At 41.6% G+C, this 24,311-nt stretch overlaps 2 protein-coding genes across 2 annotated transcripts; both read right to left on the reverse strand.

The window, feature by feature from the left end:
- Window positions 1–9,429: 9,429 nt before the first annotated feature.
- LOC114444813 (uncharacterized) lies at window positions 9,430–18,102 on the reverse strand. The gene is made up of 7 exons (XM_028419656.1): window positions 18,031–18,102; window positions 17,199–17,343; window positions 12,119–12,225; window positions 11,643–11,670; window positions 9,782–10,093; window positions 9,653–9,724; window positions 9,430–9,571 (listed from the first exon to the last, which is right to left on the reverse strand). The coding sequence occupies exons 1-7, from the start codon at window positions 18,100–18,102 to the stop codon at window positions 9,462–9,464; spliced, it is 846 nt and encodes a 281-aa protein (XP_028275457.1). The 3' UTR covers window positions 9,430–9,461.
- A 1,292-nt stretch (window positions 18,103–19,394) lies between these two features.
- Window positions 19,395–23,433, reverse strand: LOC114432369 (immunoglobulin mu heavy chain-like). Its single transcript, XM_028400359.1, has 5 exons — window positions 23,391–23,433; window positions 22,972–23,316; window positions 22,531–22,566; window positions 19,958–20,278; window positions 19,395–19,876 (listed from the first exon to the last, which is right to left on the reverse strand). Exons 1-5 carry the CDS (start codon window positions 23,431–23,433, stop codon window positions 19,767–19,769), a joined length of 855 nt encoding a protein of 284 aa, XP_028256160.1. The 3' UTR covers window positions 19,395–19,766.
- Window positions 23,434–24,311: the final 878 nt, after the last annotated feature.

The following is a 24,311-nucleotide window of genomic DNA, read 5'->3' on the forward strand; positions in this document are numbered from 1 at the left end:
AAGTGCACCCTTCTCTTAAAAGTGGTTAAATGATGCACAATGAAAAACTTACACATCTTAGTAATTTCACCATACTTGACTCACTTTGATTTCTATGATACTTTATGAAACATAAACACTTCTGTGAACACACGCTACATGATAATGAGCTGCCTATTCAAAATTCTTTAACCCTTCAAAACCAACCACAGAGTATATAACACAACACAAGAGGAAACACAGGGAGCAGACACCAGGTGACAACACAGAAACAAGACAGGACCAAGTGACACAAAGACCCCATTCCGACTGGGGAAATCAGTCCGGCTAGAGCCAGATTTCAAAATAGGTCTGAACGTATCCAGTTTAAAGGCTATCCGGATTCAGTCCTACTGTAGCTGGATCGACTTTCTCCAGTGTGAACGGGGATGCGGAGTTTCTCACTTGCTGAGCTTTTGAAGCAGCAACTTCATTTTTACAAATATGATAGTTTATGGAAACAGAAATGAGTAGTGAAATAACTTTTATTGGCCCAACAGAAACATTTGTATGTGCATTTGAAAAATAGCTAAAACCTCATGCAAGCAAAACAAACTAGTCAAAAGAAAAGAATGTTAGCTTAACAAAAATAATAGTACAGTCAAATATCAGACTAGTATTATACTAAAATAGAATACAAAAATAAAATAATATAGAATTTTATATTTAGAATAGAATATTTACACCTAAAGCACAAAAAAATGTATAATGTTCAATTATTGATATTTTATATTTTGGACATGGACATATTCCAGGTTTTTTTTTTTCAAAAGCTGCTGTCACTTCCAAACACTCTGCTTCTACACACAACACAGACTCACTGAGGAACCAGGCCTGCAGTACCAGGCACCAAATCCAGCATGTAGAGGTTGGGTGAATGTGATGCTGAAGGTGTGGAGGTGGATCAGTGTGTCAGAGGACACTCTGTAGAAGGACAGAGTGCCAGCAGGACAGTCCACATACACTGCTACTCTGTGAGAGACAGAGGAGGAGGAGATGTATGTTTTTCTGTTATTGTGCCAGACAGAGTAACCAACATCAGAGCAGCTCAGAGTCCAGGACTGATTGTTTCGTCCAAACATGCAGTCAGCTCTGTCTCCTTTCCTTCTGATTCTTCTGTAACTCAGTGCTATCTCAACCATTCCTCTCCACTCGACCTCCCAGTAACAGCGACCAGTCAAGACATTTCTACACAGCAGCTGAGGCCTACAGTCAAATCTGTCTGGATGATCAGGATATGTCTGCTTCTCTCTCACATGTGTCACCTTCCTGTTGTTGTCAGACAGTTTGAGGTTTCTGTGCACTGAGTTCGTGTCGACTTCAAGTTGACAGAAATCTGTTGGAGAGGAAAAAGACACAGCTGCAGTTTATCATCATTCTGTCTTTACTGATTGATGTGTTGTTCATTCATACAAAGTTTATCATCAGACTTTTTGTCACTAATGTTTGAATGAACAAATACACAACCATCAGCTTTGTGTTCAAACACAAACTGGATATTTGCAGCAATGTTAGTAAAGACAGACAACACATTTATAACATCAGGCGAACAACAGCATCAACTATATCATTGGATAAAGAGCATCATACAAAAGCTCCTTCATCAGAGTTTGGAGTAGAATCTTGACTGAAAGAACAGACTCTGACATCCTGATCTCCTCTGGAAGGACTTCCACAGCTTGGAGGGTCCAAGGACAAACTCTCTGTCCTCTTTGTTTGGAATCTAGATTGAGATCCACCAGGAGAGCCACATCTGTGGACCTCAAGGCCCGTGAAGGTTCATAGCGAGTTCAAAGGTCAGAAATATACCGTATTTTCACGACCCTAAGGCGCACCTAAAAGTCTAACATTTTCTCAAAAGTCGGCCGTGCGCCTAATAATCTGGTGCGCCCTACGTATGGGTTGAGTACCAGACACAGGGACGTGATACGTAAACTACGTACGCTGGCAGCAATTCACCAATCAGCTGAACACTACGGTACAGCTCCCGGCAGGTAGTGAAGAGACTTGCTTACGAAGCGCAATTCAATCTGCAGGCGATCAGGTATGCGGTTGCTAATGGAAATGGAGCAGCTGCAAAGGAATTCGGCATAAATGAATCTATGGTTCGGAAGTGGAGGAAGCAGTAAAATGAACTGTGGCAAGCAAAGAAAACAAAACTGAGTTTCCGTGGCAACAAAGCGAGGTGGCCACAGTTAGAAGACCGACTCGAGCAACAGATCATTGACCAAAGAACTATCAGGAGAAGTGTCTCTACAGTCACCCTTCGACTGAAGGCAACAACGATAGCACATTCTCACCTGTGTGGGTTCTCGTATGTGTATTAAGATTCCACTGACATTTACAGAATTTTTCACAAAACTTACATTTTAGACACTTCTTTCCAGGAGAGTTGTGAGAGAGAACCACATCACAGCTTGGATCAGGTTGTATATGGTGACTTTCATGAGCAGCTGTCACAAAAAATGGGTCAGATTCCTCATTCAGTGCATGCTGCTCTCCCTCATCACTGCTGCAGAGAACCCGCTGCTCCTCTGTAATCTGTGTGGGTTCTGGTTCGTCCCGGTCCAGACTGCAGTTCCTCTCCTGGTTACAGAGCTGCTGGTGAGACAGGGCCTCTTCCTCTTTACAGTCATGTTGTTGAGTGAGAACTGGAGACAAATGGACACAAAGACTAATGTGATGATGGAAACATCTAATAATAATAATAATAATAATGCATTGGTCTTACATTGGTCTTATATTGCGCTTTTCTTCTCTGTTGGGCAGGCACTCAAAGCGCTTTTACATTGAGATGCATTATTCATTCACACCACATTCACACAGTGGCAGTGGTAAGCTACAGATTTAGCCACAGCTCCCCTGGGGGAGACTGACAAGGTGCACCTACCGCCTCTCCCACAACAGCCGATTCATTCATATGCATGCATACACCAGTGAGTGCACTGCAGGCAATGCGGGTAAACTGCCTTGCCTAAGGACACACAACAATGACTGGGGTCGACCCAGTTATTGGACAACCCTGCTCTACCACTGAGCCACTGCCGCCCATCTAAAACTTGGAACAACTAAATTAGTTAATGTTAGGGGTGTGCCATCTAGTGCACACATCTGTCTTCTGCTTGTGGTTTTTGAGGCCAGGTTTGGAGTGTGAGCAAAGCATTTAACATGTAGGAACTTTCCCAGTTGAGCAGCAACGGCCATATTTGATATGTTGTCCGTGACTAACACCAGCACCTTTGTCTGTAATGTAACATTCTTCTGCTACATTCTGCAGCAGCTCAGCTACAATTGCACTCACACATCACTCTGGCTTGGAGGTCATGACTTACCAAGCTCCAAGTTGTTGCTCATCTCTAGACATGAAACGGTTAGGAAAAAAAAACTACTCGGTACAAGTGTCTTAGTTCAGGGTGTGCGATTTGTTCGGTTCAGGACATGTGTGTCAAGTGATGCAAAGGCATTTTCTTTTTAAAAACCACAGCATGGAGAGTGTTGCCGACAGAACTGAGTGAGAACTGAGAGGAAATCCACACCACTCTACATCCAATCACACGCAAAACTGCTCTTGGTCCCATCATGACTTACCCTGAGATCATCAGGGACAGGCCTACTGTGTGTACCCAGGGTTAGGACCAAAGTGAAGCAGGACTGAGTTATTCTGCCCCTCACCTGTGGAATAAACTTCCCCAATACCTGAGGTCTGCTTACACAGTCACTTTATTCAAGTCAGGCCTGAAAACACTCCTGTTTACTGCAGCTTTCTCTTAAATTCTCTAACCTCACTCTTATTTAACCATCCTCACTTAATTTTATGTTTTATGACTAATTTCCTTCCTAATTTAATGTTTTCATTCTTTAATTTCATCCTATGTAAAGCACTCTTTACAATTGCCTTGTGTATGAATGGTGCAATATTATTATACCTACCACATTAAACAAACTTCTGTGACAGTCACCCAGTCCATTGTACTACTGTTAAGTTGTCTGTCTTGCCCACCTGTCTCTAGTCTATGTGTTTTTGTATATGGGAAAAGATGTAAAGGTGACACGTGCACTTGCACATGCTGCTGTAATGAGGGGAATTGTTGTGCTGTGAGTTGGGTATGTGAGAAATGCTTGAGAAATGTGATATATAGTGCTATGCATGTATGTGAGACACCTGCTACTATTTACATCTGCTGCCTGGAGACTCAAATTGATGAAGATTATCCCTTAGGGGACAATAAAGACTCTCTATAGCTTTCTCTCTTAATTTGTGTTTTACACACTTTACATACAGACTAGGTTTGGTCAAGGCCCTTTTTGTCCTCATGTTCATAAAAAAAAAATGTCTCGCACGCTGGGACATACTACGTGGCATCAGTAGGGAGTAGGGATCCCTCCTAAATCGACCACAGGAGGTCATTCCTTCCTGTGGCCATCAAACTGTACAACTCCTCCCTCTGACATCAGTCTGATCTAACACACTAGCCATATTTTACTGTAGAACTGTCAGATTTTACTGCACACAGTAATCATGTTGTATTATATATATATGACTTGATTTGCATTGATTTATCTTGAATGTTTATTATTGTTCAGAATTTTATTTGATTTTTTTTTTATTCTTCAAAGCCATTTCCCCCTGAAACTAATAAAATGTTTCTGATTCTGATCATCTCTTGGACTAAGGTCCTTCTCCTAAAACGTCTGGGTGGATATGAGCCATTTTTTTTTCTTTCTGAATGCACTATTGTTTTTAAAAGAATGGATTTTTGAACATTTGTAAAATCGGGCACACCCCTAGTTAATGCAACATAACAATACTAACAATTGTTAATATATTCATAAATATTCAGGTTCTGATTAAGAGAATAAAATAATAATTTAAAGTTCTGACTGATATGGAAAGGATTTTTCACAAATTTTACATTTTAGAGACATTTTACCTTGAGAGAGAACCATGTCATGGTTTGGTTCTGGTCCATCATAAGCAGCAGTTACTATAGAGGGATCAGTCTCCTCTTTCAGTACATGCTGCTCTCCTTCATGACTGATGCAGACTTCCTGCTGTTCCTCTTTAACCTGTGGAAGTTCTGGTTGCTCCTGGTCCAGAATGGAGTTCTTCCTCTTGTTACAGAGCTGCTGATCAACTAGAATCAGCTCTTCCTCCATACAATTGTGTTGTTGAGTGAGATCTGGAGAGTTAAAGGAAACAAGAAAACAGAGAATGTGATGGAAAATACTTGTTCTTGTTCAGAACAATTGCAGCCTCCATGAGTCACAGGATTCACTGCTTGTTTGTAGGTTCACATACCTGTTCTGTGTAACTGTATCCCAGGTGTCAGGATAATGTTCAGTGGGTCCTGATGGTTGATCTCTTCTTTGTATTGGATGACAGTCGGGTCAAAGTGGTCCAGACTGCAACTTTTTTCCTGGTTACAGAGCTGCTGGTCAGACAGGATCTCTTCCTCCTTACAGTCCTGTTGTTGAAGGAGAACTGGAGGGACACATGGACACAAAGACTAATGTGATGATGGAAACATCTAAAACCTGGAACAACCAAATGAGTTAATGCAACATTAAAATACAGAAACAGAAAATATCATAAACATTCAGGTTCTGACAACGAGAAAAAAAACACTTCTAATGTTAAGTTCTGATATTTAAAGGATTTTCCATAGGTTTCACCTTTTAGAGACATTTTACCTTGAGGAGCGTTGTGAGAGAGAACCATGTCATGGTTTGGTTCTGGTCCAGCATAAGCAGCAGTTACTATAGAGGGATCAGTCTCCTCTTTCAGTACATGCTGCTCTCCTTCATGACTGGTGCAGACTTCCTGCTGTTCCTCTTTCACCTGTGGAGGTTCTGGTTCATCCTGGTCCAGAATGGAGTTCTTCTTCTGGTTACAGAGCTGCTGGTCAGCCAGAACATCCTCCACTTTAAAACTGTGTTGTTGAGGGAGATCTGCAGGGCAAAAGGTCAGAAGGTTCACAGCACACAGAGAGATGTATTTTCTACATAGAAAATTCTAACATAGAAATACCATCAGCTGAATTAACTGGTTGTCACCTTGGTGTGATATTGATGTATTGCAGGTGTATCTCAACACGTTTTTTTGTACAAACCAGGAATTTTTCTTCCCCAAAATTCAATTTTTTCATCATTTCAGGAGTAACAATGAACATAGTGATGTCGGCCAGCATGTAAAAGCATGTTCAACGGGAACATTCTGTGGGATCATTATAAAATTAGCATCTGCTAGCTGTGATCAGGTAGTTTATAAGTGCTGTAAATGAGTTAGTCTTGATTCCTGACCCCCAGGAACCAAATCATGGACTTTGTTTAAATAATACTGCTGTCTGTGTCTGTCATTGGCAGACAGGAGCCACAAAACTTCTGTGGATGTTAAGCTGTCAGGTCTTAACCTGGCTGTGGTCTGTGGAGGTGTGTGCACCACGGCACTGCGTGGAATTCAGCTACCAGCCAACATGTAATGGATCATATCAGTGCTGTACTGTTTATCAACTTGGGCTACATCGATAATTCACAGCTCAACAACTGACGACGAACACAGTGGTAATGTGCGAGCGTCTTCACCATGTTGCTCATGTTGGATAGACTGAACATTGACTACGCTAAGCTAAACTGAGCTAAGCTAAGGTTTGTGCGCGAGTGCATTTATCGGGCGTAAAGTCGTCATATCTGCTGATCTGCGGACGCCGGTCATGGCCGATCAGTCGGTTCATCTCTGATGCTAACTGGGAAATAACAGCAGCTGCTCAGTAGTTTTCAACAGTGAATAAACGAAGCACAGAGCTCTGATGAGCTGAAGCAGAGAGAGAAAAGCTGGAGGGACACATCTGTAGCTTCAAGTCATGAAGTCAGTGTCCTCCTGTTAGAAACACTATGTGCTGAATGTGCACTCTTTTCAAACAGAGACGTTGTTGTTACGTGACATTGTCATGTTTACATACCTATTCTGTGTAACTTGATCTCAGGCTTCAGGAGGATATCCAGCAGTTTGCGCTGACGGTCCATCTCTTCCTCGTACTGGACGATAGTTTGTTCAAACGCTCCCAATATTTCAGCAGCAGCAGCAGTTAGCCGCTCGCTGATAAAACCTCTCAGAAACTCAACAGCAGCCATTCAGATGTGATAAAACACTCACAGTAGTTACACTTCTGTTCAGCTTCTGCTGTCGCTGTGCTCGTCTTTGTTTTTCCTCTTCCTCCTTCTTCCTGCTCCTCTTCTTCGTCTTCAGTTTACTGGCGCATTACCGCCACCTGCCGGACTGGAGTATGGACATTTGACTTACCTCACCTTTAAAGGTCACAGAGGAGGATCTGACATGTGATTCTCTTCTTGACTTGTGCTGACATTCAGTAGATTCAGTGTGTGTGCATGGAGGAGCACAGCTGTACACTGTCATGCTGTGTGTGTCCAGAAGGAGGGAGGAGGACATTTGACACAGTTTGATGTAAACATGGACAAAGCAGAGAGCAGGAAGAGGTCAGAGTCCACACAGCAGGCAGCTACATGCAGATGTGCTGACAGTGCAGGGCTGATGAGGGCCGTGGAAACAGGCGTCTGATTGGAGGATTGTCTGCAGGTGAGGCAGGAAGGAGACAGAGCCTCTGTGACTCCTTTTTAGGGACCATATGACATCATCATTTAGATGCATCCTCTGATTCTTCTGTCAACATCAGACACATCACAGTTTGATCAGTTTTCAGATCACACACAGCAGTATCAATAATACTGAGCAGACATTACACACTCCATCAAACACACACACACACTGCTCACTTATAATAGAGATAATAAGTAAAGTTCTTTACAATAAATTCACATTCACATTTTTATTATCACTTCACACATGGCACAGTATATATGGCAGTGAGTTAAAGGTGGAATATGTAGTCAGAATTAATACCAAATATTGACACTAGGTGGCAGCACTTGAGCTAAAAGTTGTGTTTCCTCCTCTCCGGCTTTTTGTTTCCACTCATTTACTGTACAACATGATCATGTGACTGGTGTGCTGCTTTCTTCTTATTGTTACAATGATGATTATACAGCTCCTGTCTCCAGTCAGAGTGAAGGACAGCAGCAACATTTACTTTCATTTTCTATTGACTTCAATCATTTCTTTCTTTGACCACAGTCATTCATACACATCTTTACTTCATGTGTTGCTCTGATTATGACATCATTCTCCACTTGTCTTAAACAGGCCTGTTAGGTCTGCTTGTGACATCACTCTTCCCTTGGTCTGTTAAAGAGAGCTGTTGGTCTTGTTATGACATCACAGGTCAGTTGCTATGTTAAAGAGAGCTGCTTGGTTGGGTTGTGACATCACTGTTTACTGACTGTGTTACTGCTTGTTGGCCTTGTGATGACATCACTGTTCAGGCAGCTGTGGCTCAGGTGGAAGAGTGGTAGTCCACTAACTGTAAGGTTCTCAGCTTGATCCTCATTCCTGCTTTGATGGTGACGTGTCCTTGGTGACAAGCAGGCATTTACATTGTACCTCTGGTTCATACTCTCACCTTCACAGACAACATGTTGTACCTGACAGTGACCACTTGAGGGCAGTGGTGATTAATGCTACATCTACTGTTTATTAACAAGAGGATTATTAGTGTAGAGGGAGATGGAGGAACAGCTGCAGATATCAGTGTGATCTCAGTGGTTATTAGGACAGAAAGCAGCCAATCAGACGGCTCTGTGGGTTTCTGTGGGTTTCACTGTGACGGTTACAGAATCATTCCAGGAAGTCCTCAACCTGCCTCATTTCCTGCTCACTGCATGCTGTTTAAACAGATCAGTCTGCACTCAGTGTTTTTAAAAATTAATTCAAAACCACAAAAATGTGTTTGGATACAACACATCAGATCTGAAAGAGTTTATTAATATCAGAAAGTGACAGAGCTGCAGAGAGTCTGAAGACAGCTGTAGGTTCATTTCTTCATCTACTCACATTGAAACAATCCATTCATCATCAAATCACAGAGAGCACGTGTGTGCAGATAAAACATTTTCACAAACATTTTCTGATTTTATGTCACTGTGTAGAAAACAGCAGTCGTCGGCGTGCAGATTTATAGAAGAGGATTAACACACACATACACCACGCTGAACACACACAACAGCCGTGTGGTTTCATCCTTTGATTTTTATCACATGTTGTTCTGCACCTGCTGCTTGACAACCATGGTCACATGACTGCCAGGCTGCAACATGATGGATCAGCTTTACTGTGAAACGACAGTAAAATAATGTGAAGACACTTTGTGAAAAAAAGTAAAGCTATAAATGCAGAAAGATCGAAGCAGACAGGAAGTCAGATTCAGTTTTATACTGACTCAAAGTTTTAGTACAAAGAGAAAAAAAGAGCATCATGTGATCACTGATGGACTCTGAGGACAGTGATGGATGATGTGATGGAGGACGAGCAGTCAGCCGATCATCAGCAGAGAGAGTCCACAGCAGTACAGCAGACTCTTCACTATCAGCACAGTGTAGAGCAGCAGGAGCAGCTTCACCCTGCACTGAGACTGGAAGGACCCTGACACACAGACACACAGACAGACAGGTCATTCTCTGACTGTGTTGGGATGTGAACATCTTCATCCTGAATGGGTCTTACAGTCAGTGAGCTGCACAGCTGGCAGGTCTGCAGGTTCTTCCTGTAGAAGAGAGACTGCAGAGACAGAGAAGAGTCACATATTTACAAAGTTCCTCTGTTCTCTGCTCAACATCTCATGAACATGTTTATTACCTTGGTCTGTTTGGGCCTTCACTGTGCCCCCCTCATGTTTGACATAGCAGCTGTACTTATAGCTGCTGCTCTCCTGCTGCTTGACAAACAAGATGGTGACGCTGTGTCCCGTCTCTCTGAGCTCCAGCTGCTCTCCCTCAGCAGGATGCAGCTCCTCCAGCAGGCCGTTCTTCTTCTGTCTTTTCCAGGAGAAGCGGACCAGAGGAGGAAACATGTCTGAGGCCAGACACAGCAGGGAGCTGCTCCCCTCAGGGCGGCCTGTGGGTGCTGCTGGGTACACACTTACCATGGGTGTCACCACCTGCTGCTCTGAGGCTACACAACACAGACACACAATCATCATCCTGTCAGTGCAGCCGCTCCATCATGCTGTGAGGTGATAGGGAATTTAAATCATTCCTGAATTTGTTCTGTACTACAGGGTCATGGGGGGCTGGATTCTATAGTATTTGTCAGTGGGAGACGGGCCTTGATGGGTGGCCAGTCTCAGGGCTGCCACAGAAAGACCTAACATGCACGTCTTAGAATTTTGGAGGAGATGTCGCATGACGCATCTGATGACTAAATATAAGAACAAGCACATAAAAAATTCTGAACTTAATGGAAGCTAAAAGCAAATAAAACATCAATTTATGACAGAGCTTCTGACATTTAAATATAAACTGTAGCTGACCTACAACTGGTTATTATCAAAAATATGAAGTTATATATAAAGTTTACACACATGTAACAAATAACAAAACTGCTTTATAATGAATCTGTCACATATAATACATATTATTTAATAACTTGTAAAAATCTGTAAATTGTTTTAATTTGTCAGATTTATGTATGAAACATGATTTAAATCACCATGCCGCATATTTGAAGTTATGTCTCAATATTTTACTATAATAGTCATCATAACAAAAGGCCAGTCGGTGCCAGATCGTTCATACGGTGGCATGTTATTCATTCATTTATTGCCTATATATTTATTTAATATTACATTTATTTATTTAAAGTCTGCATTGTGGGTCAAATAAAGGTTTCCTCCATTTTAATTCATATTGATTCAGTTCATGCTGTATTTATGTCTCCTTGAAGCTGACAGCAGCAACAAAAGGGCTCACGTCTGTTTTACCACTGGATGTAGTGATGAGGTTTATAGTTAACCAGAGAAGGACTGTGTACGTTCATGATTTGTATCTTAAGAAGCGATTTGCATATTAGGGATGAAATAAATACAGCATGAAATATAAATAACATTAAATAAATAAACTTGAAGCAGACACGGGCAGTATGTGTGGATATGTCAAATATTATACATTTCTGTTTATTAAATATTATTGATGGACATGCTAGATAAAATATTTACCAGATCACATTTAACATACACATTATGATGAGTTATTATAATTATTACATATTGATGTCTTTTTACCATCATTTATTTCACTTTATTTACAAAAGCAAAATATTTATTTTTATATGTTGTATAATTTTGATGAATATGAAACCTGTGTTAACTCGTAAAACACATTAATGTTTATCTTAAATGTGTCATCTTTTATCTTTTATGTGTACAAATTATTTCCTCTTATTGTAGCACCACATCAGGTTTCTTTATTTTATATATTAATTTAAGTATTACTGATGAAAAACATACTGAAATGATAAAACACTAAAATAATTCTGCAGAAACAATAACTCAATTTAAATTTTTTTAATTTAATTTTTTCTGTCTGTGTGCTGTGTGATAAATTCTATACAAAGTATAAAAATAATAAAAATGTGATTCAGTAGAAACAGTTCATGAAGAAAGTGACTTTAAACAGCTTCAACATTTCCAACAGTAAAAATAAATGTTAGTTCTTACCTGTTACTATCAGTTTAGTTCCAGGACCAAAGATCCTCACATTCCACACAGTGAAACAGGCTCATACAAAAACCTGCTGAGTGAAGGATCCAATCAGGAGGCAGAATTCTGTCAGAATTCCATGTTGCAGGAACGTCTGTGTAAAACAGAGACACTGAAAATCTCCATGTTTGTAAAAACCATCGAAGCGTCCTCATCATCAGCTTTTTCCTGCTGATTCTAAACTTCCTCTGTTAACATGTGAAGCTCCGACTGGAAGACTCCCAGTCAGCGTCCCCTCTGGTCACATGGACTCATTCCTTCCTTTGTTGGGATCAAACATGGATTTATGCAGCTTTCGACGCTTCAGAGCTCTTTGAGTGTGTTTGAGTCTGAGATGGAGGTGAAACATGAAGCTGATGTGGTTTTCTGTTCTCTGCTGGTTTTTGTTCAGGCTGCTCGCATAATCTCTCACTGTGGGACCCAGTCCAACAGGAGCAGTAGTAGGTGGCTGAATGATCCTCTTTAATTGTCTTGAGCTCCAGCTCCCAGCCCTTCTGTGTTTTTACAGCTGAGAAATCATCTTTCTGAGGATGACTGTAACCTCGATAGATTTTACCATTACTGTTATCAATACGAAGAAACACTTTGAATGTGTCCTTGTCTTTCTTCTGGTACCACCGTATATAGCTGTTGCTACACTGTTGAATCCCTCCACAGCTGAAGGACACATGTCCACCGACTCTCCTGGTCAGCGAGGCATCGTCCTGAATCAGATCTGCTGCCATGGAAACCAGCGCTGCAGAGACAGGTGGAGGTCAGTGATTGTTACAGGTGCGGCTCGTCGGCGTCTGATTGGCTGGAAACACTCACCTGAACACAGACAGCAGAGAGCAGCAGCCGGCAGGAGAAGCATGTTTCCTCTGGTGAACTCACAGAGAAGTGACGCTCTGATGCAGCTGAGGCCAAACGAGGACGAGCTGCTTAAAACACCCATCAGCCCCTGCTGCCCTCAGATAAGACTGCTGGGTGCTGTGGTTTGTAACCACACCATGAAGGAGGAGCTTCAGATGAGACTGATCACTGCTAATAGAAAAGAAAAGATATAAAAAGACAGAAAGAATTCTTATGAAGAGTTGATGATGCCATGATATCTGGTATTATCCTGTCACCACAGTTTGTTCACACCTGTGATCAGTCATCAGTCAATCCTGCTGCAGCTTCCATCTAGTATATGTGTCCAATGGAACCTGAACAACATGTCAGCTACAATACATATAAATTGACACATTGAGTTGAATCATGTTGTACAGTAAATGGAAACAAAAAGCACTGAGAGTGGTGCTGGTAGTGCAGCAGTGGGGTGGAGGAGAGGAGGAAACACAACTTTTAGCTCAAGTGCTGCCACCTAGTCTCAATATTTGGTATTAATTCTACTACATATTTGAACTTTAACTCTCTGCCATATATACTGTGCCATGTGTGAAGTGATAATAAAAATGTGAATGTGAATTTATTGTAAAGAACTTTACTTATTATCCCTGTTATAAGTGAGCAGTGTGTGTGTGTGTGTTTGATGGAGTGTGTAATGTCTGCTCAGTATTATTGATGCTGCTGTGTGTGAACTGATCAAACTGTGACGTGTCTGATTTTGACAGAAGAATCAGATGTCAGACAGTCGGATCCTCCTCTGTGATACCTTTAACGTCATATTAGAAATCTTTGTCTGCTTCTGGTACATGCAGCTGATCACCAGCAGGTGGCTCACTGCTTTGCTGTCACTCAGTGTAACAATGTAACTGTTAGAATGATGGTGTGGCTCACACAGGTGTGTGTGGTTGAGGTTAATCAGTGCCAACAATGTTATCTTCTCTCTACAGACTGTGAGAGAAACAGTCTGACTAAAGACAGGAGGAGGCAGAAATGTCACTGTATGGATGTCAGCTGCCATAAAACACCACAGAAGAAGAAGAAGAAGAGGCAGAGGAAGAAGAAGAACAGAGAGGGGAAGTGTTTGTGGTGACAGTGGATTGGAGTAAAGCTCAGCTGCTACAACAGAATAGTTTCTGAACACATATAGCCACCAAAACTACACCTGGTACAACACAGGATCACAGTGAGTGGAGGACCAAGGCTTTGAACCAGAGGACCAGAGCTGAGCTCATGAGATGGAACATATACATACTGTCACTGAAAATATGAGTTATACTATAACTCACATACTGTATTTACAGTCCATTATACAATGTGTATGTACATATACACAATACATGTCTATGAATAATCTTTATGATGTTGTAACAGTATATGATAATAGATGATAACATGAACCAATCAATCATAACATTCTGATCACTGACAGTTGCGCTGAATAACACTGATGATCTGGTTACCATGGTAACTGTCAGTGAGTGGATATATGAGGCAGCAAGAGAACATTTGTGTGTCTAACATGGACTGAGTGTCGTGGTCTGGGTACTTCCTGGTTGTTGTTTGCTTCTCATTTCTTCCTCTCTCCTTCTTTGTGTGTGTGTTTGAGTGAAGGGGTGAATGTTTTCTGGCTGTATTAGCTGCAGTGCATATTTATGAAAGGATTTGATTCTTCAGCATTGAGCTGTGTGAGTGCTGCTATCAGGAAATCAGAGTTAAAAAGTGAGAGCAGAAATCCCCCAGAGGGCTGGACCTGACTGCTGTCCTGATAAAGACATGAGCAGAGACGGCACATGAGGAAGACTGTTGGGAGGACACACAGAGTGGACATGGGTCACAGAGTGCTGCTGCTGTTTGTGTCTCTGCAGCATGGGCAGCTGCTCCTGCTCCACTCATCACCGGCTGATCAGTCATCAGTCAATCCTTCCATCTAGTATATGTGTCAAATGGAACCTGAACAACTTGCCAGATAAACACATAGAAATACTATACATAGTTTTTCATATAAATAACATTGAGTTGAATCATGTTGTACAGTAAATGGAAACAAAAAGCACTGAGAGCGGTGCTGGTAGTGCAGCAGTGGGGTGGAGGAGAGAAGGAAACACAATTTTTACTCAAGTGCTGCCACCTAGTGTCAATGTTTGGTATTAATTCTGACTACATATTCCACCTTTAACTCACTGCCATATATACTGTGCCATGTGTGAAGTGATAATAAAAATGTGAATGTGAATTTATTGTAAAGAACTTTACTTATCCCTATTATAAGTGAGCAGTGTGTGTGTGTGTGTGAGTGTGTGTGTGTTTGATGGAGTGTGTAATGTCTGCTCAGTATTATTGATACTGCTGTGTGTGATCTGAAAACTGATCAGACTATTATGTGTCTGATGTCGACAGAAGAATCAGATGTCACACAGTCAGATCCTCCTCTGTGGCACCTTTAACATCATATTAGAAATCTTTGTCTGCTTCTGGTACATGCAGCTGATCACCAGCAGGTGGCTCACTGCTTTGCTGTCACTCAGTGTAACAATGTAACTGTTAGAACTAGAAAAGAATTTCCTGAAGAAAATGCAAGTTTGATTGCTGCAGCTGAAGCATTGCTTTGAATGCTAGCAAAACAAAATACTAGAAAGAAAACAATGAAAGCTTGACAAAGGAGAGTTAGCTAAAACGTTATGCTTGCAAAACAAATATCAAACAGAAGAATGCTAGTTTAATTCAGTGTTAGCTAGCTAAAAAACATATGCTAACTACAAAAATACAAAAAGAAAATAATGTTAGCTTAACAAAGTAGAATGTTAGCTAAAAATGTTAGCTAGCAAAACAAAGCCTCAAAAAGAGCATTGGCTAAAACCTTATGCTAGCCAAGCAAAGAATGCTTTCAACATATTAACGTGGCACAGTCTGCTTTTCTGCCTACGCTCCGGTGTGTAATCATGGTCATTTACTTTTTCTGGGACCATGTAAGAGTGGATGTGTTGAGTTTTGGTCATTATTTGCCCCAAGAATCCCTCTGAGTGTGTGGTACCAGAAATATATTTCATCATCACAGAGAGACAGATGGAGGTCAGTGTTTGTTACAGGTGGAGCTCATTCTGCTGCTTCCACCAATCAGGAACAGGAGAAGAGAAAAACTGAACTCCATCTGTCCAGGATCATCCAGAACAAGAAGATCCATCAGTGCAGTTTTTACAGGAGTTCAGTGGTTAGGAGCTCATTTCACTGCTTCTAAGACAAAAACATGTTCTGACCTGAAATCACAGTCAGTGATTCAAATGAAAGTGAAACATCATCAACATTTAAAGCACAAAGTTGAAGCTGCTGTCACTTCCACACACTCTGCCTCTACACACAACACAGAATTACTGAGGAACCAAAATCCCACAACCAGAACCCAGCATGTAGAGGTTCAGTGAATGTGGTGCTGAAGGTGTGGAGGTGGATCAGTGTGTCAGAGGAGACGCTGTAGAAGGACAGAGTGCCAGCAGGACAGTCCACATACACTGCTACTCTGTGAGAGACAGAGGAGGAGATGTATGTTTTTTGTTATTGTGCCAGACACAGTAACCAACATCAGAGCAGAACAGACTCCAGGACTGATTGTTTCTTCCAAACCTGCAGTCATCACCGAGTCCTTTCCTTCTGATTCTTCTGTAACTCACTGATATATGAACCTCTCCTCTCCTCTCGACCTCCCAGTAACAGCGACCAGTCAAAACATTTCTACACAGCAGCTGAGGCCACCAGTCAAATCTGTCTGGATGATCAGGATATGTCTGCTTCTCCTCCACATATGCCACCTTCCTGTTGTTGTCAGACAGATTGAGGTTTGTGTTCACTGAGTTTGTGTCGACTTCAAGTTGACAGAAATCTGATGGAGAGGAAAAAGACACAGCTGCAGTTTATCATCTGACACATGTGATAGCTTCATTCTGTCTTTACTGACTGATATGTTGTTCATTCTTTTTGCTGATGATAAAGCTCCTTCATCAGAGTTTGGAGCAGAATCTTGACTGAAAGAACAGACTCTGACATCCTGATCTCCTCTGGAAGGACTTCCACAGCTTGGAGCCTCTGAGGACAAACTCTCAGTCCTCTTTGTTTGGAATCTAGATTTGGATCCACCAGGAGAGCCACATCTGAGGACCTCAGGGCCCGTGAAGGTTCATAGTGTGTTCAAAGGTCAGAAATATAATGTGGCTTCAAAGCATTTAGTGGTTTAAAATAATAAATCAAATGTTGAAAGCAGCTGTAAAAAACAGAGGCAGTAGTGCAGGAAGGGAGTGTGGCATGAGAGATGATTGTAGGGATTGCTGTGATTACTGATTGTGTCTTTGGTTTATTAGCATAGGTGGGCGGGGTCTACATGTATTTAGGCCCCATCACGCTGCCTGTTTGGTATGTAGCCATTCCAGCAGTACTTCTGAGTGTAATGCCATGTAAACCATTGGATTCAGCCATAGCTGTATCTGACACATAATAAAAGGCTCTTTCTGTGACAGAGACGGTGGCCCTGCATTGGTGGAACTAGGCCTGTGGCGTGTGGCTGCACTCGCCATGTGGGTCCACGTTGAGGTTTCGTTGCTGCTGTTTTGCCTGTTAATCTGTTAATAGTCTGATTGCTGCAAGCAGGAATCACACCAGGTCCCCAAGACAAGTCCCAAGACTGATGTGTCAAAGTCCTGGGCAGGGCTTCTGGGATCTCAGCTCCATTTGACACCTGTAACAGGAAGAAACCCTGAGCAGGACCCTGCTCATGAGGTGGACCATCCTGCTCTTGGTTGGCCTAGTATACATATGCATATGCTCACATATACAGTAAGCTAGACTGATTTTGGATGCTAGGTCTGGACCAACATGAACAAGTCATTGAAACTATGAACTGTCTCATTCATATTGCAACATGCAGCCTTTGAATCCACTAAATAATCTGGATAGGTCATCTTCCTGGATCCACCAGTAATTTCTTTTTATATGATTTCTACTTTCATACAGGTCAACATTGATCCCTGTTATAAGTGAGCAGTGTGTGTGATCTATATGGGTCTATTCATAATTCCAGAGAACAGTTTCTCCATCCACTCCTTAAAAACGTCCACACTTACCTATATACACAATTTACCAATGGCATGATATTTATTGATCTGTTCTTATGGATTGCTGTTTTCTAGATAATCTATCCACAACAGAAACACTCCCTGTATGTGGAGTCCTGCATCTACATGTTTTTTTTAAGTTGGCAGATCTGATTTTGGGGTCCGGGGTCCTGGATGACCCCTTCAGTGAGAATATCACTGGTTTCAGGATGGAAACAGTCCAAAAGCTAATCAAGGAAACAGGCTGGTTTCCTGAGTATTGCAGGTGTTTGTTTCAGGAAATAACCGTCATCAACAGATGATCTCTCTGAACTCTGTCAAGTGTGCGGTACACATGACACAAGTTCAGCTAATATAACAAAAAATGTTTCTCTTACCTCACCTTTAAAGGTCACAGAGGAGGATCTGACTGTCTGACATGTGATTCTTTTCTTGACCTGTGCTGACATTCAGTAGATTCAGTGTGTGTGCATGGAGGAGCACAGCTGTACACTGTCATGCTGTGTGTGTCCAGAAGGAGGGAGGAGGACACTTGATGCTGTTTGATGTAAACATGGACAAAGCAGAGAGCAGGAAGAGGTCAGAGTCCACACAGCAGGTAGCTACATGCAGATGTGCTGACAGTGCAGGGCTGATGAGGGCAGTGGAAACAGGCGTCTGATTGGAGGATTGTCTGCAGATGAGGCAGGAAGGAGACAGAGCCTCTGAGACTCCTTTTAGGGACCATATGACATCTTCATTTAGATGCATCCTCTGATTCTTCTGTCAACATCAGACACATCACAGTTTGATCAGTTTTCAGATCACACAGCAGTATCAATAATACTGAGCAGACATTACATACTCCATCAAACACACACACACACACACACACACACACACACACTTATAATAGAGATAATAAGTAAAGTTTTTTACAATAAATTCACATTCACATTTTATTATCACTTCACACATGGCACAGTATATATGGCAGTGAGTTAAAGGTGGAATATGTAGTAGAATTAATACCAAATATTGACACTAGGAAGCACTTGAGATAAAATTTGTGATTCCTCTGTGACATCACTGTTTACTGACTGTGTTACTGCTTGTTGGCCTTGTGATGACATCACTGTTCAGGCAGCTGTGGCTCAGGTGGAAGAGTGGTAGTCCACTAACTGTACGGTTCTCAGCTTGATCCTCATTCCTGCTTTGATGGTGACGTGTCCTTGGTGATAAGCAGGCATTTACATTGTACCTCTGGTTCATACTCTCACTTTCACATGTTGTTCCTGACAGTGACCACTTGAGGGCAGTGGTGATTAATGCTAGATCAACTGTTTATTAACAAGAGGATTATTAGTGTAAAGAAAGACGGAGGAACAGCTGCAGATATCAGTGTGATCTCAGTGGTTATTAAGACAGAAAGCAGCCAATCAGACGGCTCTGTGGGTTTCTGTGGGTTTCACTGTGACTGTTACAGAATCATTCCAGGAAGTCCTCAACCTGCCTCATTTCCTGTGCACTGCATGCTCTTTAAACAGATCAGTCTGCACTCAGTGTTTTTAAAAATTAATTCAAAACCACAAAAATGTGTTTGGATACAAAACATCAGATCTGAAAGAATTTATTAATATCAGAAAGTTACAGAGCTGCTACAAGACAGCTGTAGGTTCATTTCTTCTACTCACATTGAAACCATACATGCAGATAAAACATTCAAACATTTTCTCATTTTATGTCACTGTGAAGAAAACAGCAGTCGTCGGCGTGCAGATTTATAAAAGAGGATTAACACACACATACACCACGCTGAACACACACAACAGCCGTGTGGTTTCATCCTTTGATTTTTATCACATCCTGTTCTGCAGCTGCTGCGTGACAACCATGGTCACATGACTGCCAGGCTGCAACATGATGGATCAGCTTTACTGTGAAACGACAGTGAAATAATGTGAAGACACTTTGTGATAAAAAGTAAAGCTATAAATGCAGAAAGATCGAAGCAGACAGGAAGTCAGATTCAGTTTTATACTGACTCAAAGTTTTAGTAGAGAAAAAAAGAGCATCATGTGATCACTGATGGACTCTGAGGACAGTGATGGATGATGTGATGGAGGATGAGCAGTCAGCCGATCATCAGCAGAGAGAGTCCACAGCAGTACAGCAGACTCTTCACTATCAGCACAGTGTAGATCAGCAGGAGCAGATTCACCCTGCACTGATACTGGAAGGACACTGACACACAGACACACAGACAGACAGGTCATTCTCTGACTGTGTTGGGATGTGAACATCTTCATCCTGAATGGATCTTACAGTCAGGATGTTGTATGTGGGCCTCCGCTGTGCCCCCCTCATGTTTGACGTAGCAGCTGTACTTATAGCTGCTGCTCTCCTGCTGCTGGACAAACAAGATGGCGGCGCTGTACCCTGTCTCTCTGAGCTCCAGCTGCTCTCCCTCAGCAGGATGCAGCTCCTCCAGCGGGCCGTACTTCTTCTTTCTTTTCCAGGAGAAGCGGACCAGAGGAGGAAACATGTCTGAGGCCAGACACAGCAGGGAGCTGCTCCCCTCAGGACGGCCTGTGGGTGCTGCTGGGTACACGTTCACCACGGGCTTCACCACCTGCTGCTCTGAGGCTACACAACACAGACACACAATCATCAGTCTGGCAGTGCAGCAGCTCCATCATGCTGTGAGGGGGATGGGGAATTTAAATCATTCCTGAACTTGTCCTGTGCTACTGGAGTCTATTTGTCAATTGGAGACAGGCCTTGATGGGTGGCCAGTCTATCACAGGGCTGCCACAGAAAGACAAAGACAATGAACCTAACATGCACATCTTGGAATGTTGGAGGACATGACACATGACGCATCTGATGATTAAATATAAGAACAAGCACATAAAAAATTCTGAACTTCAATTACCCAGACCCACCCACATAGGTCTGTAACCACATATAAACCATGTTTCCCCACCAAACAGTTAGAACTGATGAAGCTGCTTGGATGAGCAGCGAAACGTCTTCTAGAAAACTCTACAAGTCCAGACGCCTTGCTTCAATCTTCTCTACGAACTTCAATTAAGCTAAAAGCAAATAAAACATCAATTTATGACAGAGCTTCTGATATTTAACTATAAACTGTAGCTGACCTACAACTGGTTATTATTAAAAATACAGTTATAATATGAAGTTATATAAGTATATAAGTTTACACACATGTACCAAATAACAAAACTGCTTTATAATGAATCTGTCATATATAATACATATTATTTAATCACTTGTAAAAATCTGTAAATTGTTTTGATTTATGTATGAAACATGATTTAAATCCTCAATTTACATATTTGAATTTATGTCTCAATATTTTACTATAATAGTCATCATAACAAAAGGCCAGTCGGTGCCAGATCGTTCATATGGTGGCATGTTATTCATTCATTTATTGCCTCATGTATTTATTTAATATTACATTTATTTATTTAATGTCTGCATTGTGGGTCGAATAAAGGTTTCCTCCATTTTAAGTCATATTTATTCAGTTCATGCTGTATTTATGTCTCCTTGTAGCTGACAGCAGCACCAAAAGGGCTCACGTCTATTTTACCACTGGATGTAGTGATGAAGTCTATATTTAACCAGAGGAGGACTGTGTACGTTCATGATTTGTATCTTAAGAAGCAATTTGCATATTAGGGATGAAATAAATACAGCATGAAATATAAATAACATTAAATAAATAAACTTGAAGCAGACACGGGCAGTATGTGTGGATATGTCAAATATTATACATTTCTGTTGCTAGATAAAATATTTACCAGATCACGTTTAACATACACATTATGATGAGTTATTATAATTATTACATATTTATGTCTTTTTACCATCATTTACTTCATTTACAAAACCAAAATATGTATTTTTATATATTGTATAATTTTGATGAACATGAAACCTGTGTTTGTCAGGAGTTGTGGTGGGTGAGGACACAGAGCGGTGTAAAGTCTGACGGCAGTCCTTTATTCAAGGCCACGAGGGCAAAAACACAAACAGAGGTAAATACGTAGCGTGGCAAAACTCAGGAGCAAAACAAGGTTCATAGCATAGACTCTATAGTTCAAAACTCAAAACATAACGAATCACAATTACCAAGGTATTCAGGAAGTCAAGGCAGGCGAGATGCAAAGACATTCCTCAAGGACGAGACACACTAACTCCACGAGACGAAACGAACTAGCACCAAGTGCAGGGAGGGCAAAGACTAAATACAAAGGGATCAGGGTGGACAATTGGACACAGGTGGGACACATGAGGGAGGAGCAGGTAATCACTGGGAGGAGGAGGGAGAACACAAGGAGGGAAAACACAGGAAGCAAAACTCCAGACAATGCACAGGGGGGGACAGGACTATCAAAGTAAAACAGGAAGCACAAGACAAGACACAAAAACTAAACAAAAACCCAGAACTACAGGAAAAATAACTATAACTAAACACAGATTAAACTAAAAACCCAAAACAAGGAAATCCAAAACCATAAATAAACACCAGGTCATGACAGTGTTAACATGTAAAACATATTAATGTTTATCTTAAATGCGTCATCTTTTATCTTTTATGTGTACAAATTATTTCCTCTTATTGTAGCACATCAGGTTTCTTTATTTTATATATTAACTTAAAAAAATGCTGAAATGGTGAAACACTAAATAATTCTGCAGAAACAATAACACAGATTAAACTGTTTTTTTCTGTCTGTGTGCTGTGTGATAAACTCTATACAAAGTATAAAAATAATAAAATGTGATTCAGTAGAAACAGTTCATGAAGAAAGTGACTTTAAACAGCTTCAACATTTTCAACAGTAAAAATAAATGTTAGTTCTTACCTGTTACTATCAGTTTAGTTCCAGGACCAAAGATGATCACAACCCACACAGTGAAACAGGCTCATACAAAAACCTGCTGAGTGAAGGATCCAATCAGGAGGCAGAATTCTGTCAGAATTCCATGTTGCAGGAACGTCTGTGTAAAACAGAGACACTGAAAATCTCCATGTTTGTAAAAAACATCGAAGCGTCTTCATCATCAGCTTTTTCCTGCTGATTCTAAACTTCCTCTGTTAACATGTGAAGCTCCGACTGGAAGACTCCCAGTCAGCGTCCCCTCTGGTCACATGGACTCATTCCTTCCTTTGTTGGGATCAAACATGGATTTGTGCAGCTTTCGATGCTTCAGAGCTCTTTGAGTGTGTTTGAGTCTGAGATGGAGGTGAAACATGAAGCTGATGTGGTTTTCTGTTCTCTGCTGTTTTTGTTCAGGCTGCTCGCATAATCTCTCACTGTGGTACCCTCCACTCAACCAACAGGAGCAGTAGTAGGTGGCTGAATGATCCTCTTTAACTGTCTTGAGCTCCAGCTCCCAGCCCTTCTTTGTTTTTACAGCTGAGAAATCATCTTTCTGAGGATGACTGCTGTATCTTTTATCGATGTTACCATTTCTCTTATCAATATCAAGAATCACTCTGAATGTGTCCTTGTCTTTCCTCTGGTACCACCACACCTCACTGTTGCCACACTGTTGAATCCCTCCACAGCTGAAGGACACATGTCCCCCGACTATCCTGGTCAGCGAGGCATCGTCCTGAATCAGATCTGCTGCCATGGAAACCAGCGCTGCAGAGACAGGTGGAGGTCAGTGATTGTTACAGGTGCGGCTCGTCAGCGCCTGATTGGCTGGAAACACTCACCTGAACACAGACAGCAGAGAGCAGCAGCCGGCAGGAGAAGCATGTTTCCTCTGGTGAACTCACAGAGAAGTGACGCTCTGATGCAGCTGAGGCCAAACAAGGACGAGCTGCTCAAAACTCCCATCAGCCCCTGCTGCCCTCAGATAAGACTGCTGAGTGCTGTGGTTTGTAACCACACCATGAAGGAGGAGCTTCCGATGAGACTGATCACTGCTAATAGAAAAGAAAAGATATAAAAAGAAAGAAAAGAATTCTTATGAAGAGTTGATGATGCCATGATATCTGGTATTACCACAGTTTGGCGTTTGTGTGTGTCTAGACCTGGTGGTGGTGAGGAAGGCTGGAGAACAGGAGAGACGAGGGTTTGGACTAATTGGACTCATTAATGATTAACTTTTTACTAACCAGACGGAAAACTGTGTCATCACACACCCACACATGTTGTGTTATAAACTACTATTCATATATATTTATACACATACATATGTTTTTGAAGCATGCTTTGTGGATGGGAAAGGAGGCAGAGCTGAGCCTGTCTGAGCATGTGGCTCCACCTAGTGGACAAAAGTGCAAACCACTGGCCTGGTTTGTCAACTCTTCATATTTGCTGTGACAGTATGTATATATTCCACACAAATATATCAGCTCATAAGCAGCATATTTGTATTAGTTAGTGGAGAATATTAGGTCCTTACACTTTGGTTCAGGAAGCAGTGGAGGTGTGTTCATTGTACAGCTGTTGTTCACTGACTCATCAGTCCAAGCAGAAGAGTGACATCAAGTTGTATGCTACATGCTAAATGCTAATACAGCTGCTGTATTGTAGTTGTTGTGGACTTGAAATCCATTGGGGTCTCCCTGCACAGGTTCAAATCCTGCCTGTTTCAGCTCAGGGTGATATGTCATAAACTTGGGGAAGGT

This window comes from Parambassis ranga, chromosome 2 (genome assembly GCF_900634625.1).
Source record: "Parambassis ranga chromosome 2, fParRan2.1, whole genome shotgun sequence".
Taxonomy (NCBI): domain Eukaryota; kingdom Metazoa; phylum Chordata; class Actinopteri; family Ambassidae; genus Parambassis; species Parambassis ranga.

What these genes read in the sequence shown, in the direction of transcription:
- LOC114444813 (XM_028419656.1), bottom strand. Translation starts at nt 18,102, where the DNA reads ATGTCAGCACAGGTCAAGAAAAGAATCACATGTCAGACAGTCAGATCC. An exon ending in ATTCAGCCACCTACTACTGC is followed by an intron (nt 11,671 to 12,118) that starts TCCTGTTGGACT and finishes GTGAGGATCTTT; the next exon opens with GGTCCTGGAACTAAACTGAT. An exon ending in AACTAAACTGATAGTAACAG is followed by an intron (nt 10,094 to 11,642) that starts GTAAGAACTAAC and finishes GTGTAGCCTCAG; the next exon opens with AGCAGCAGGTGGTGACACCC.
- LOC114432369 (XM_028400359.1), bottom strand. Translation starts at nt 23,433, where the DNA reads ATGCTTCTCCTGCCGGCTGCTGCTCTCTGCTGTCTGTGTTCAG. An exon ending in GTACCACAGTGAGAGATTAT is followed by an intron (nt 22,567 to 22,971) that starts GCGAGCAGCCTG and finishes TGTGGGTTGTGA; the next exon opens with TCATCTTTGGTCCTGGAACT. An exon ending in CCACATACAACATCCTGACT is followed by an intron (nt 19,877 to 19,957) that starts GTAAGATCCATT and finishes TCTGTGTGTCAG; the next exon opens with TGTCCTTCCAGTATCAGTGC.